Source organism: Coregonus clupeaformis, chromosome 19 (assembly GCF_020615455.1).
Source record: "Coregonus clupeaformis isolate EN_2021a chromosome 19, ASM2061545v1, whole genome shotgun sequence".
Lineage (NCBI taxonomy): Eukaryota > Metazoa > Chordata > Actinopteri > Salmoniformes > Salmonidae > Coregonus > Coregonus clupeaformis.
The window spans coordinates 55174900-55188912 of NC_059210.1; the positions used below are offsets into that span (position 1 = coordinate 55174900).

General features: G+C 44.7%; 1 protein-coding gene across 1 annotated transcript in view; it reads right to left on the reverse strand.

Annotated features, from left to right (window-relative positions):
- The window catches only part of LOC121532288 (EF-hand calcium-binding domain-containing protein 4B), a 70366-nt gene that overhangs the window by 18930 nt on the left and 37423 nt on the right, over positions 1-14013 (reverse strand). Inside the window, exons 11-14 of the mRNA XM_041838142.2 lie at positions 13729-13814; positions 12596-12920; positions 5040-5172; positions 3652-3733 (exon numbers count right to left, since the gene is read on the reverse strand). Of these exons, the coding sequence (XP_041694076.2) occupies positions 3652-3733; positions 5040-5172; positions 12596-12920; positions 13729-13814 (626 nt within the window). The remainder of the gene's footprint in view (positions 1-3651; positions 3734-5039; positions 5173-12595; positions 12921-13728; positions 13815-14013) is intronic.

The window sequence follows — 14013 nt, forward strand, 5'->3', positions numbered from 1 at the left end:
AGGGTCAGCATGGCGAATGTGTTGTTGCCTACTTTCACCACCTAGGGTCGGGCAGTCAGGAAGTCCAGGACCCAGTGCACAGGGCAGGGTTTAGACCTAAGACCCCGAGCTTAGTGATGAGTTTGGAGGGCACTATGGTGTTGAAGGCTGAGCTGTAGTCAATGAACTGCATTCTTACATAGGTATTCCTCTTGTCCAGATGGGATAGGGCAGTGTGGAGTGCAATCAAGACTGTGTCATCTATGGATTTGTTGGGGCGGTATGCGAATTGGACGGGTCCAGGGTGTCTAGGATGAGGGTGTTGATGTGAGCCATGACCAGCCTTTCAAAGCATTTGATGGCTACAGATGTGAGTGCTACGGTGCACTAGTCATTTAGACAGGTTACCTTGGCGTTCTTGGGCACAGGGACTATGGTGGTCTGCTTGAAACATGTAGGTATCACAGACTGGGTAAGGGAGAGGTTGAAAATGTCAGTGAACACTCTTGCCAGCTGCTCAGCACATGCTCTGAGTATGCGTCCTGGTAATCCGTCTGGCCCTGCGGCCATGTGAATATTAACCTGTTTAAAAGGTCTTATTCACATCGGCTACGGAGAGCATGATCACACGGTCGTCCAGAACAGCTGGTTCTCTCATGCATGGATCAGTATTGCTTGCCTCGAAGTCAGCATAGAAGGCATTCAGCTCATCTGGTAGGCTCGCGTCACTGGGCAGCTCGTGGCTGGGTTTCCCTTTATAATCCGTGATAGTTTGCAAGCCCTGCCACATCCGACGAGCGTCAGAGCCGATGTAGTATGAGCATTTGCTTCTGGATGAGCATTTCCTTGTTTGCTTATGGCCCCTATAGAGCTCGTTGAGTGCAGTCTTAGTGCCAGCATTGGTTTGTGATTCTAAAAAGACAGCTACGAAAAATATAGATTAAAACTATCTTGGTAAAAAAAGAAACGACCCTTTTTCAGGACCCTGTCTTTCAAAGATAATTCGTAAAAATCCAAATAACTAAACAGATCTTCATTGTAAAGGGTTTAAACACTGTTTCCCATGCTTGTTCAATGAACCATAAACAATTAATGAGCATGCACCTGTGGAACGGTCGTTAAGACACTAACAGCTTACAGACGGTAGGCAATTAAGGTCACAGTTATGAAAACTTAGGACACTAAATAGGCCTTTCTACTGACTCTGAAAAACACCAAAAGAAAGATGCCCAGGGTTCCTGCTCATCTGCATGAATGTGCCTTAGGCATGCTGCAAGGAGGCATGAGGACTGCAGATGTGGCCAGGGCAATAAATTGCAATGTCCGTACTGTGAGACGTCTAAGACAGCGCTACAGGGAGACAGGACGGAGAGCTGATCGTCCTCGCAGTGGCAGACCACGTGTAACAACACCTGCACAGGATCGGTACATCTGAACATCACACCTGCGGGACAGGTACAGGATGGCATCAACAACTGCCCGAATTACACCAGGAACGCACAATCTCTCCATCAGTGCTCAGACTGTCCGCAATAGGCTGATAGAGGCTGGACTGAGGGCTTGTAGGCCTGTTGTAAGACAGGTCCTCACCAGACATCACCGGCAACAACGTCGCCTATGGGCACAAACCCACCGTCGCTGGACCAGACAGGACTGGCAAAAAGTGCTCTTCACTGATGAGTCAAGGTTTTGTCTCACCAGGGGTGATGTTCGGATTCGCGTTAATCGTCGAAGGACGGGGCGGTGTGTCACAGCATCATCGGACTGAGCTTGTTGTCACTGCAAGCAATCGCAACGCTGTGCGTTACAGGGAAGACATCCTCCTCCCTCATGTGGTATCCTTCCTGCAGGCTCATCCTGACATGACCCTCCAGCATGACAATGCCACCAGCCATACTGCTCATTCTGTGCGTGATTTCCTGCAAGACAGGAATGTCAGTGATCTGCCATGGCCAACGAAGAGCCCGGATCTCAATCCCATTGAGCACGTCTGGTACCTGTTGGATCGGAGGGTGAGGGCTAGGGCCATTCCCCCCAGAAATGTCCGGGAACTTGCAGGTGCCTTGGTGGAAGAGTGGGGTAACATCTCACAGCAAGAACTGGCAGATCTGGTGCAGTCCATGAGGAGGAGATGCACTGCAGTACTTAATGCAGCTGCTGGCCACACCAGATACTGACTGTTACTTTTGATTTTGACCCCCCCCTTTGTTCAGGGACACATTATTCAATTTCTGTGGAACTTGTTCAGTTTATGTCTCAGTTGTTGAATCTTGTTATGTTCATACAAATATCTACTCATGTTAAGTGTGCTGAAAATAAACGCAGTTGACAGTGAGAGAACGTTTCTTTCTTCTGAGTTTAGTATGGTCTACAGCTTATAATGAGGTATTATAACTCAGGCGAGCAGAACCTTGAGACTTCCTTAATATTAGAGATTGCACACCAGCTGTTGTTAACAGAGACACACACCTCCCCCCTTGAGATTACCTGACGCTGGCGTTCTGTCCTGCCGATGCATGGAAAAACCAGCTAGATGTACACTGAGTGTACAAAACATTAGGAACTCTTTCCATGACATATACTGACCAGGTGAAAGCTACGATCCCTTACTGATGTCACCTTTTAAATCCACTTCAAATCAGTGTAGATGAAGGGGAGGAGACAGGTTAAATAAGGATTGTTAAGCTTTGAAATATGGATTGTGTATGTGTGCCATTCAGAGGGTGAATGGCAAGACAAAATATTTAAGTGCCTTTGAACTGGGTATGGTAGTAGGTGCCAGGCACACCGGTTTGAGTGTGTCAAGAACTGCAACGCCGCTGGGTTTTTCACGCTCAACAGTTTCCCGTGTGTATCAAGAATGGTCCCCCACCCAAAGGACATCCAGCCAACTGTGGGAAGCATTGGAGTCAACAAGGGCCAGCATCCCTGTGGAACGCTTTTGACACCTTGTCGAGTCCATGCCCCAACGAATTGAGGCTGTTCTGAGGGCAAAGGTGGTGTTCCTAATGTTTTGTACACTCAATTATCCATGTCCTTGTTCAGCCACAACTCTGAGAAACATAGGATATTACTGTTCTTCAGGTCCCGTTGATAGGATAGTCTTGAACAAAGCTCGTCCAGTTTGATCTCTATTGATTGTACGTTCGCCAATAGAACGGAGGGTAGAGGCAGTTTATGTACTCGCCGACGTAGTTTCGTCAGGGTGCCCGCATGTCAGCCTCTCTTTTCTCTAGGATTAGGGTCTGGTCCGGGGTAAGCAGTACGTCCTGCGCCTCTGACTTGTTGAAGTAGAAATCTTCATCCAAATTGAGGTTATTAATCGCTGTTCTGGTGTCCAGAATACCTTTTCGGTCATAGGAAACGATGGCAGAAACATTGTTCAGGAGCCTGTAAAACGGCTGCTATCCATTGCAGCGCCATTCTGATAGTCCTCTCATGAAATGGTGGTGAAGGGAGTAATCTTAAGACTGAGAATTCCCCCATTTGATCTTTTAATACTTTTGTCTCATAATATACTATTTTCTAGCATCATGTGCAACATGGTCTCATTAAAATATGTAAAAATACTGAAATGTAACCATAGTAGTTATGTCACTTCACTGCCATACAGCCTAACTGCATGAAGCAAAACAAAAGCTGCTGAGGCAAAAAGGTTAGTAGAGTTCCCACCTCTCCTGTCCTGCTGTATCCCACATCTGCAGCGCCACCTGGCTGTTGTCCACCAGTATCGTCTTCACACTGTAGTCAATGCCTGTTGATGATGCAGGACAGAGAAGATATCATTCATCTGATTTAAGTCACATATTGTCACTTATAGTCATTTACTATCTTTTGCCTTACAATAATATTTTTATCCTGTAATTTTCTATCTATATTCATTGTCAAAAGCAAACCAATTTCCAGAAGTGATGGGCACGTAATAAGATACAAAAATGATGAAAGGAACCAACAATTGATTTCCGGGCTAAATCTGGATAAAACAAGGAACTTCAAAGGATACATTTGGGAACTTTATATGGCAATGTCCTTCTCTGAGTTTCTGAAATGTTACTTATCCATTGATGATTCCAATTGACTACATTTGTCCCAAGTGCTCAAATAGAAACGGAGGAACATCATGCTTTTTGTCAATGCTTGTGTCACAATTGCGTCAACAAGAGTTGATCGTATATTGCATATTGTTCTAAAGGGAACACACAATTCAAAATCCATCTGATTTGCTCCCCCCAAAAACATCTCTGAATCATATGACTATTTTGAGAATCAAAAATGTTTTGTGTACTTCCAAACAGGGCCTAAATAGAGAGGATATTAGAGATGTGGAGCTGTTTGTACCAGGCTGCAGAATGACAGGAGAGGAACACTATGATCTTCACAAGCTGTCTCGTGATGTTGTTTGGTCTGCCCAGCTTCACTGGTTTAAAACTACAAGGTCCCCAATACACTTACAGTGCCCTTAATTAATGTATACAGCATGGTGCACTGACTTACGATGACGTATACACTGCACAGCAGTGTTAAATTAAACCAATATAAAATGGTAAGGTGAGTCAGTTGGGTCTTGATGTAATTGAGTATGCACTCAGTCACACACAGAACAAACTCGTTTTGGGTGTGCAATATTAACCTACTGTACAACAGAAAGGCCAATCGGAAGTATCCAAGTCATGGTCTGTGTGAGTCAAGTCAGTCAATATACAGCAACACAATATGGTTTCTCTGCTTATTAGGCTGTTGCCTATAAGTGCAAGATCAACACAACATAATCAGCTTTCCACAGTGTTAAACAATCAGCATCTTAAAGTGCTTAGTGAGTAAAGCCAGTATGAGGGATGGTGAGGTCAACCAGCCACAGGACTGGGGCTCGGCTCTGGGTCGTGTTCATTAGGGCACGCCGTAGCAAAACATTTTTCAATGTAAAAAAAAACCCAGAGAGATTCTTATAGAACAATTCCAGGTAGTTCCTGTTTCAGTCGGTTTTGTTCCGTTGGTGCCTAATGAACACAACCCTGCTCTGCTGTAGAAAAGGAAGCCTGGAGAGGCCACTCACTACTCACCGACGGTGGCAGAGGTGCCTGGGTAAAAGCAGTCATCACAGAACCTCCTGAGGACGGAGGTCTTCCCCACACTGGAATTCCCCACCAGGATGATCTTAAACAGGCGGTCTGGGGCTGACGCTGCACCCTCCTCCTGGAAACACAACACAGAGAGAAAGAGGGATGTGTGTGTTAAGTAAGAGTTCATATTATATGCTTCATCCAACTCTTCCAAACTCACTTTATGTGCTCAAGTCTACATTTCCTCAAGTAATTACCAGGATATTTCAGATTCGATATATACTGGGAGAGGGTACACTACAAACAATGACATGGCAACAAATATTTGAACATATTATGAACACAGCATAATTAGCCCCCTAATTTCAAGAAACTTCACAAAATAACTAGTCCTGTGTTTTTCTCTCCTTCTGCCCTAATCACAGGTGTCCTGTATGTTCCTGATTGGTGGTCGTTGAGGTGTCTGATGATTGGACCAATCAGTGAACATTCCTGTGATTTGCACCACCTGTTACTCGTTTGTTCAATCACACATCCCATGTTATAAAAACCAAACTTGTGTGTGTTGCAAGAGAGAGAGATTTTTGCCATATGTGAGTATGGACACGGTGGTGTCCTGTGTGTTGTGTACTCACTAAGTTGTTGGTTACCCTATTGGTAACTTTGTTAGAAGCCATTTCTTTATGTGAGTGTGGATACTGTTGTGTCCTGTGTATTGTGTACATACTTTATTGCTGATTACCCTGTTTTGTAGCTTTGTGTGTTTCTGGGAAAAGGGGAGTTTAAGCTAGATGCCCTTGGGCGTACATTACCCGTAGGAAGAAATCTGTCTATAAACACCAGTTAGACCTGAGCGGACCACCCACTGTATTTTTGTATGGTAGCAGTAGCCTAGCGGTTCTTGAGGCAGGCAAGATCAGTTTAGGGGTTTTACACTATTGTTTCATTTCTTGGGTCCTGCTCAGCCCTTTTTCCCAAACCTTTACCGTGTGTTTAGTAATAAACCATTTATGTTTGACGGTAGTTCATGGTTGTTGTGTCATTTTTGGTTCTCACTGTTCCAGGTCACACTTATAATTTGCATAATTTATGTTACGGGTCTCATGTCCATCCACCCTAGACGTTTAGAGCCACGGGGTTCGTAACATAAAGTGGGGGCTCGTCCGGGATCTATCCCGTGTTACTCATGCAAATTAGTAAGTGTCTGGTTCAGTGTTGAGCTTGGCAGCTGTCCTACCTGTTTTTTTTGTGTGTTCAGTAGTCGACGGCTCGTGTTGCTAGTAGGATGGCTACTTTTGATTTGGAAGCATTTTTGGAAAACCCTACGTGGGATATTTTTGAGAATTGTCGTAGAGTGGATCTACAGGCTTTGGCTGACCACTTTTCTGTACCCATACCGAGGGGTTTAGTGAAAGCAGAAGTAAGGGAAGTAGTGCTAGCGATATTGTTAAACGAGCGAGTGCTTGAGTTACCGCCGCCTGAGTCTGCTGCTCCTGTAGGGGATGTGGTTGCTGTTCCTGGAAGCCCATCAGTGTCTGAGGACGAGGCTAAGGCTCCAGCCACATTGCCCCGTTATGACCCACTCTCCCCACTGACTGACAGTGATGCCAGGATCGATGTCCGCTCGACACGGCTCCAAATGGAGGCGGAAGAGCGGGCACAAATCAGGCAAGACAAGCTGGAGATGCGTAAGCTAGAGGCAGAACAGGAGACGCGTAAGCTAGAGGTAGAACTGGAGACGCGTAGGCTTGATCAAGAACTGGAGACGCGTAGGCTTGATCAAGAACTGGAGACGCGTAGGCTTGATCAAGAACTGGAGACGCGTAAGATGGAACTGGAGGTGCGTAAAATGGAACTGGAGGCAGAAACAGCGAGGTTAGTCGCTGCTCATACTATGCCTGCTAGTGAGCCATCCTCACCAGCTGTGTCGGCTGCTACGTTTGATATTAGTAGGCAGATCACCTTGGTACCTGTGTTCAGGGAGTCAGAGGTTGATTCCTATTTCAGTGTGTTTGAACGTATAGCGGTAGCATTGAAATGGCCCGAAGAGGTATGGTGCCTATTACTTCAGTGTAAACTAACAGGTAAAGCCCAAGAGGTTCTGGCAGCGCTACCTCTTGAAGACAGTTTGAATTATGAAGTGGTCAAAGCTACTGTTCTTCGTGCCTATGAGCTTGTTCCTGAGGCATATCGACAGAGATTTAGGGTCTCATAAAAAGTCTCCTACTCAGACTTATGTGGAGTTTGCTAGAGACAAAGGAAATCTGTTTGACAAATGGCACAGTGCTAGTAAGGTAACTGATTTTACCTCTCTACGGGAGTTAATCTTGTTAGAAGAGTTTAAAAATTGCTTACCGGAACGCATTGTAGTTTATCTGAACGAACAGAAAGTATCCTCACTGTCGGAAGCGTCTGTATTGGCAGACGAGTTTGTGTTGACGCATAAGAGCGTGTTTTCGGCTCGTACGGAGAGCAGGGCTGCGGAGTTGCTAACTTTTAGTCCTAGTCGACCAGCAGTACATCCAGCACGCCCAAAAGATGTGCGTCACTGTTTCTATTGTCATAAGGTGGGACATATGGTTAATGATTGCTTTCTGCTGAAACGCAAACAGGGGATGCCTCAGCACGCCAGGCCGCCAACGGGTGTTGGGCTGATTCGTACGGTTGTCAGGCCGGAATCAAGACAGAAGCCTCATAGTGAATGTGGTTTGAAAGTCCCTGTCCCAGATCACAGTTATGAACCGTTCATTTTTGAGGGGTTTGTTTCTATATCAGATGACGGCGTCTCAGCGTCCAGTTAGAATCCTCAGAGATACTGGTGCGGCGCAGTCGTTCATACTAGCTGATGTGTTGCCCTTGTCTAATAATACATATTGTGGTTCCAATGTGTTAGTACAAGGAATTGAAATGGGATTTGTCCCAGTGCCATTGCACTTTGTGAACGTACACTCTGAGTTAGTCAGTGGATTGTTCAGAGTGGGCGTACGTCCTATGTTGCCAGTAAAAGGTGTGACATTTATAATGGGCAACGATATTGCCGGAGGAAAGGTAATACCCGTATTGGAGGTAATGGATAAAAGTGACCAGTCTCTCTCCGAGGAGCTGGCACAGGGTTATCCAGATGTGTTCCCGCTTGTGCTGTCACACGTGCTCAAGCCCGACAAGTGGGTGAAGTGGTAGATTTGTCAGACACGATTCTTTTCAGAGAGTGTGACCCAGAGGATAGTTCGGGTGCTACCTCTGGTAAGCTGGTGCAGTCTGACCAACAGCCCAGAGAAAGGAAGAAGGATGTGGAACTTGTTGCTGAGGCAATACAGTTACCAGTTACTCGTGAGCAGCTGATCGCTAACCAACAGGTTGACATTAGCCTGGCTAAATGTTTTTCTAGTGTTGTCTCAGAGGAGGAGCTAAAGAAGAAAAACATGGCATACTTCATTGATGGTAATCTCCTCATGCGTAAATGGACATCCCATGTTGACGCTGGCGGAGATTGGAATGCTGTTTACCAAATAGTGATTCCTACAGCCTTTCGACAAAATGTTTTATCCCTCGCTCATGATCACCAGTGGTCCGGACATCTGGGAGTCACCAAGACGTATGATCGAGTTTTGCGACATTTCTTTTGGCCTGGCTTAAAACAAGATGTGGCTCGGTTCTGTCGGACTTGCCACACCTGTCAAGTAGTTGGGAAACCGAACCAGGTTATTTCCCCGCGCCTCTGTGTCCCATACCGGCCATAGGTGAACCATTCGAACATGTGATGGTTGATTGTGTTGGACCATTACCAAAAACAAAATCTGGTAACCAGTTTATGTTGACAATTATGTGTGTGGCCACCAGGTACCCAGAGGCCATTCCTCTGCGAAGGATTACTGCTCCAGTGGTGAGTAAAGCATTGATCAAATTCTTCTCAACTTTTGGATTACCTAAGGTGATACAAACTGATCAGGGTACGAATTTCCTTTCTACACTTTTCAAACAAGTGTTAAAATCCTTGTCAGTTACACACCGTGTGTCAAGCGCATATCACCCAGAGTCTCAGGGTGCGCTTGAACGTTGGCATCAGACACTGAAGTCTATGCTCCGTAAATATTGCATGGAATCTGAGAAAGATTGGGATGAGGGAGTTCCTCTAGTGTTGTTTGCTGTCCGTGAGACAGTACAGGAATCCCTAGGGTTCAGCCCAGCTGAACTGGTGTTTGGACACACCATGAGAGGACCTATGAAAGTCCTTAAGGATCAGTTTTTGTCACAAGAGTTGTGTGTGAAAGAAAATGTGTTGGACTACGTTAGTCGCTTTCGTGAGCGCCTACATGCTGCCTGTGCTCTAGCAAAGGAAGCACTGTCTTCCTCACAGAAACGGATGAACGACACTATGACACACAGGCTGTTTCTCGTTCACTGCAGCCAGGTGACCGAGTTCTTGTATTGTTGCCTGTGCCAGGAGCGTCATTGTCAGCACGTTTCTCTGGTCCTTATGTCATTGAAAAGAAACTAAGTGAAACTGACTATGTGATACAGACTCCTGATAGAAAACGCCAATCTCGTGTGTGCCACGTTAACATGTTGAAGACATACCACACCAGGCCCGTCACTCAGGTAGACAGTCCAGAGAAACTGGCCGAGTTGGCTGTCTCTGTTGCTGCTACGGCTGTAGTGGGAGGTCATGTTAATGATGTGGACGGAGATGGTTTGGAGTTGCGCAATACTCAGCAGCAGTGTGCTAGATTGCCCAATTCAGAGATGCTGCTGTCTCTCCCCGTCAAGCCTGATTCATTTAACGGACAGACAGTCAGATGATATTGTGAGACTATTACACAGCTTTCCATGTCTTTTTAATGATGTTCCTACATGTACAAATGTGTTAGAACATGACATTAATGTTGGAAATGCTGCACCTATCAAGCAACATCCGTATCGTGTCAACGTCGCTAAGAGAAAGATAATGAGGGGTGAGGTCGGTTATTTGCTGGAGAATAACCTGGCTATGCCAAGTTCAAGTCCTTGGAGTTCTCCGTGCATTCTGGTTCCTAAACCTGATGGGACATCCAGATTATGTACGGACTATCGGAAGGTCAATGCTGTCACAGTGCCCGACTCATTCCCGTTACCCAGACTGGATGACTGTATTGATACTGTTGGTGCTGCTACTTATGTAACCAAACTAGATCTTCTAAAAGGTTACTGGCAGGTGCCGTTAACCCCACGTGCCTCCGACATCTCTGCCTTTGTGACCCCAGATCACTTCCTACAATATGCTGTCATGGCATTTGGGATGCGGAACGCACCAGCCACTTTCCAACGCCTGGTTAACACAGTATTGGCTGGAGTTCCTAATTGTAGTGCTTACCTGGATGATCTGGTCATTTATTCAACTGAGTGGTCTGATCATGTTAACACTCTAAGGGTAGTGTGTGAACGTCTAGCAACCGCTTCTCTAACCCTGAACTTAGCAAAGTGCGAGTTTGGGAAGGCCACTGTTACGTATCTTGGTAAACAGGTCGGCCATGGTCAGGTGCGCCCTGTAGATGCCAAGGTCTCAGCTATAAACGCATTTCCCGCACCTACCACCAGAAGAGAGCTACGCCGTTTTTAGGGATGGTTGGCTACTACCGTAGTTTCTGTAAAAATTTCTCTGCGGTAGTTGCTCCATTAACGGATTTGCTCAGTCCGGCGAGAAAATTTGTATGGTCTGAAGATTGTTGTACTGCTTTCAACACTGCTAAAGCACTCTTGTGTAGTACTCCTGTTCTTGCTGCGCCAGATTTTGAACGGCCGTTTAAACTGGAGGTAGATGCAAGTGCCAGAGGTGCTGGTGCTGTTCTACTGCAGCAAGACCAGAGTGGAGTGGACCATCCTGTCTGTTATTTTTCACGGAAATTTAACAAATGTCAGACAAACTATTCCACCATTGAACAAGAAGCTCTAGCTTTGTTGTTAGCTCTGCAGTACTTTGAAGTTTATGTTGGTTCCAGTGCATTACCAGCAATAGTGTATACTGACCATAACCCCTTAGTTTTTCTCCACCGGATGTACAACCAGAACCAACGCCTTATGCGTTGGGCACTTGTCGTGCAAAATTATAATTTGGAGATCCGCCACAAAAAGGGGATGGATAATGTGTTGGCAGATGCTTTGTCTCGTGTGTAATGATCTAGGTTTTTTTTGTTATCCCGGCAGGATGATTTGTGAATTTGGGTGTTGTGATAGTACGTGTGTCGCAAACCATTGTGGTTTGCTCTTTTAAGGGTGGGAGTGTTACGGATACAGGTATCCTGTGTCCTGTGTTTTTCTCTCCTTCTGCCCTAATCACAGGTGTCCTGTATGTTCCTGATTGGTGGTCGTTGAGGTGTCTGATGATTGGACCAATCAGTGAACATTCCTGTGATTTGCACCACCTGTTACTCGTTTGTTCAATCACACATCCCATGTTATAAAAACCAAACTTGTGTGTGTTGCAAAGAGAGAGAGATTTTTTGCCATATGTGAGTATGGACACGGTGGTGTCCTGTGTGTTGTGTACTCACTAAGTTGTTGGTTACCCTATTGGTAACTTTGTTAGAAGCCATTTCTTTATGTGAGTGTGGATACTGTTGTGTCCTGTGTATTGTGTACATACTTTATTGCTGATTACCCTGTTTTGTAGCTTTGTGTGTTTCTGGGAAAAGGGGAGTTTAAGCTAGATGCCCTTGGGCGTACATTACCCGTAGGAAGAAATCTGTCTATAAACACCAGTTAGACCTGAGCGGACCACCCACTGTATTTTTTGTATGGTAGCAGTAGCCTAGCGGTTCTTGAGGCAGGCAAGATCAGTTTAGGGGGTTTTACACTATTGTTTCATTTCTTGGGTCCTGCTCAGCCCTTTTTCCCAAACCTTTACCGTGTGTTTAGTAATAAACCATTTATGTTTGACGGTAGTTCATGGTTGTTGTGTCATTTTTGGTTCTCACTGTTCCAGGTCACACTTATAATTTGCATAATTTATGTTACGGGTCTCATGTCCATCCACCCTAGACGTTTAGAGCCACGGGGTTCGTAACAATAGTAAAACCATCAAGTTGCACAAAGTTCTTGAAATACATAGTCATTTTCTAAAATCGACAGTAAATCATGGAAACACTCTTTCAACAAACACTAATACAAGTAGCTAATCCTGTTTGTGAGGTTAACTGCGGGGTCAACTCACTCAAAGTGAGAAACCCAACACCTGTGACTCTTTTTTTCCTATCTCAGGTCTGGTCCGGTGGAAAAACAGGGCTTTGTGAACACACTGTACTGTACATCCACCTACACTCCTCCCCCACCCCTCTCTTTACGGGGTCAAGAGAACAAACAAAAACACGCTGACCGAGAAACGACCCTGAAGGGAAGAGGAGGGGACATAATGTGAAAATGCTGTACAATCTCATTAATTTCAAATGGGAAGTAATTATGCCAAGCCAACTGAATCCTTCTCCTATTCTATTCAGTAGAGACGGACCACAATGTCTCTCCACATAATTTCATACCAACTCTGATGTTGCGTCTCTATCTGAGCCCTGGTCCGACATGCTTACATTCACCATTGTCTCCTTTCCGGCTGGCTGGCCCCTGGGAGATGTAGGCGTCTCTGTCTCTCTGGTGTCAACTGGCTGCTGCTCCCTCGATGGAGGAGAACTGGGAGGATTTATAGAGTTCATCTGTAGCTCTATGTGCTTGTCGTCCTCGGCCTCCTCACGCCACTCCCAGAGCTGAGCCTGGTAGTCGTCCTGTAGGAGCTGGGGTAGGTGGTCCTCCTCTATGGAGATGATCCTCTGGAGGGGTCTGTGGGGGGGTTTGGAGTCATTCACTCCCTCCGTACTCTTCCTCTTAGAGTGGGGGAGTACTACCTCCTCATCCTCACTGGAGAGAAAGGGATGAGATGGAAATTGAAGGGACACATGGAATTTGGTTCACAAATGCTTTTTTTGGAGTACAACAGTATGGATGTAGAATGTGAATTGACTTACAGGCATTTGCATACAGTACCAGTCAAAAGTATGGACTCACCTACTCATTCAAGGGTTTTTCTTTATTTTTACTATTTTCTACATTGTAGAATAATAGTGTAGACATCAAAACTATGAAATAACACATGGAATCATGTAGTAACCAAAAAAGTGTTAAACAAATTAAAATATATTTGCAAGAGTGTGCAAAGCTGTCATCAAGGCAAAGGGTGGCTATTTAAAGATTCTCAAATGTAAAATATATTTTGATTTGTTTAACCCTTTTTTGTTTACTACATGATTCCATATATGTTATTTCATAGTTTTGATGTCTTCACTTTTATTCTACAATGTAAAAAATAAAGAAAAACCCTTGAATGAGTAGGTGTGTCCAAACTTTTGACTGGTAGTGTATATTCAGAACAATGTAAATACTGTACAGACACGTTCTGCACAGAGCTACAACTGCAGCCCTATTGAACAGCTTTCTGTCCAACATGTGAATTCTGTTTCATGTACTTTGTTCAACTTTTTGCATTGCCAACTACTTAGAAAATATGAATCATTCACTATTAATAACTATTCCAACTACAGTCATATTGATACTGAACAAGAGTGTATTGTAGGTGAAATGAACGTTTATATCAATTAAGGCCTCCATGACTGCACCAGGCAGTTTTAATTCAATTTGTATTAAAAGCATTTCTAAGCAAATAGTATACCTAAAGGCCTTTCTGTCAAAGGGATTGAGAGTATTTGATCCAGGTCTCGGGTTGCAAGCAGGATTTTTAACAGTATTCCTCGGTTTCTGCAAAACAACAAAACAAAAACTAATTCATCTATAAATTGATTGCAATTGGATTTGATTTAAAATGTTTTCTAGGTTCCATGCTTTTCAAGGAATCATGTTTTTAGGTTAGTATCTATCAAACTTGATAGACAGACAGATAGAAGGGGATTTCACAAATGGAGAATGATGAATAAATACATTGCGCATGTGTATACTT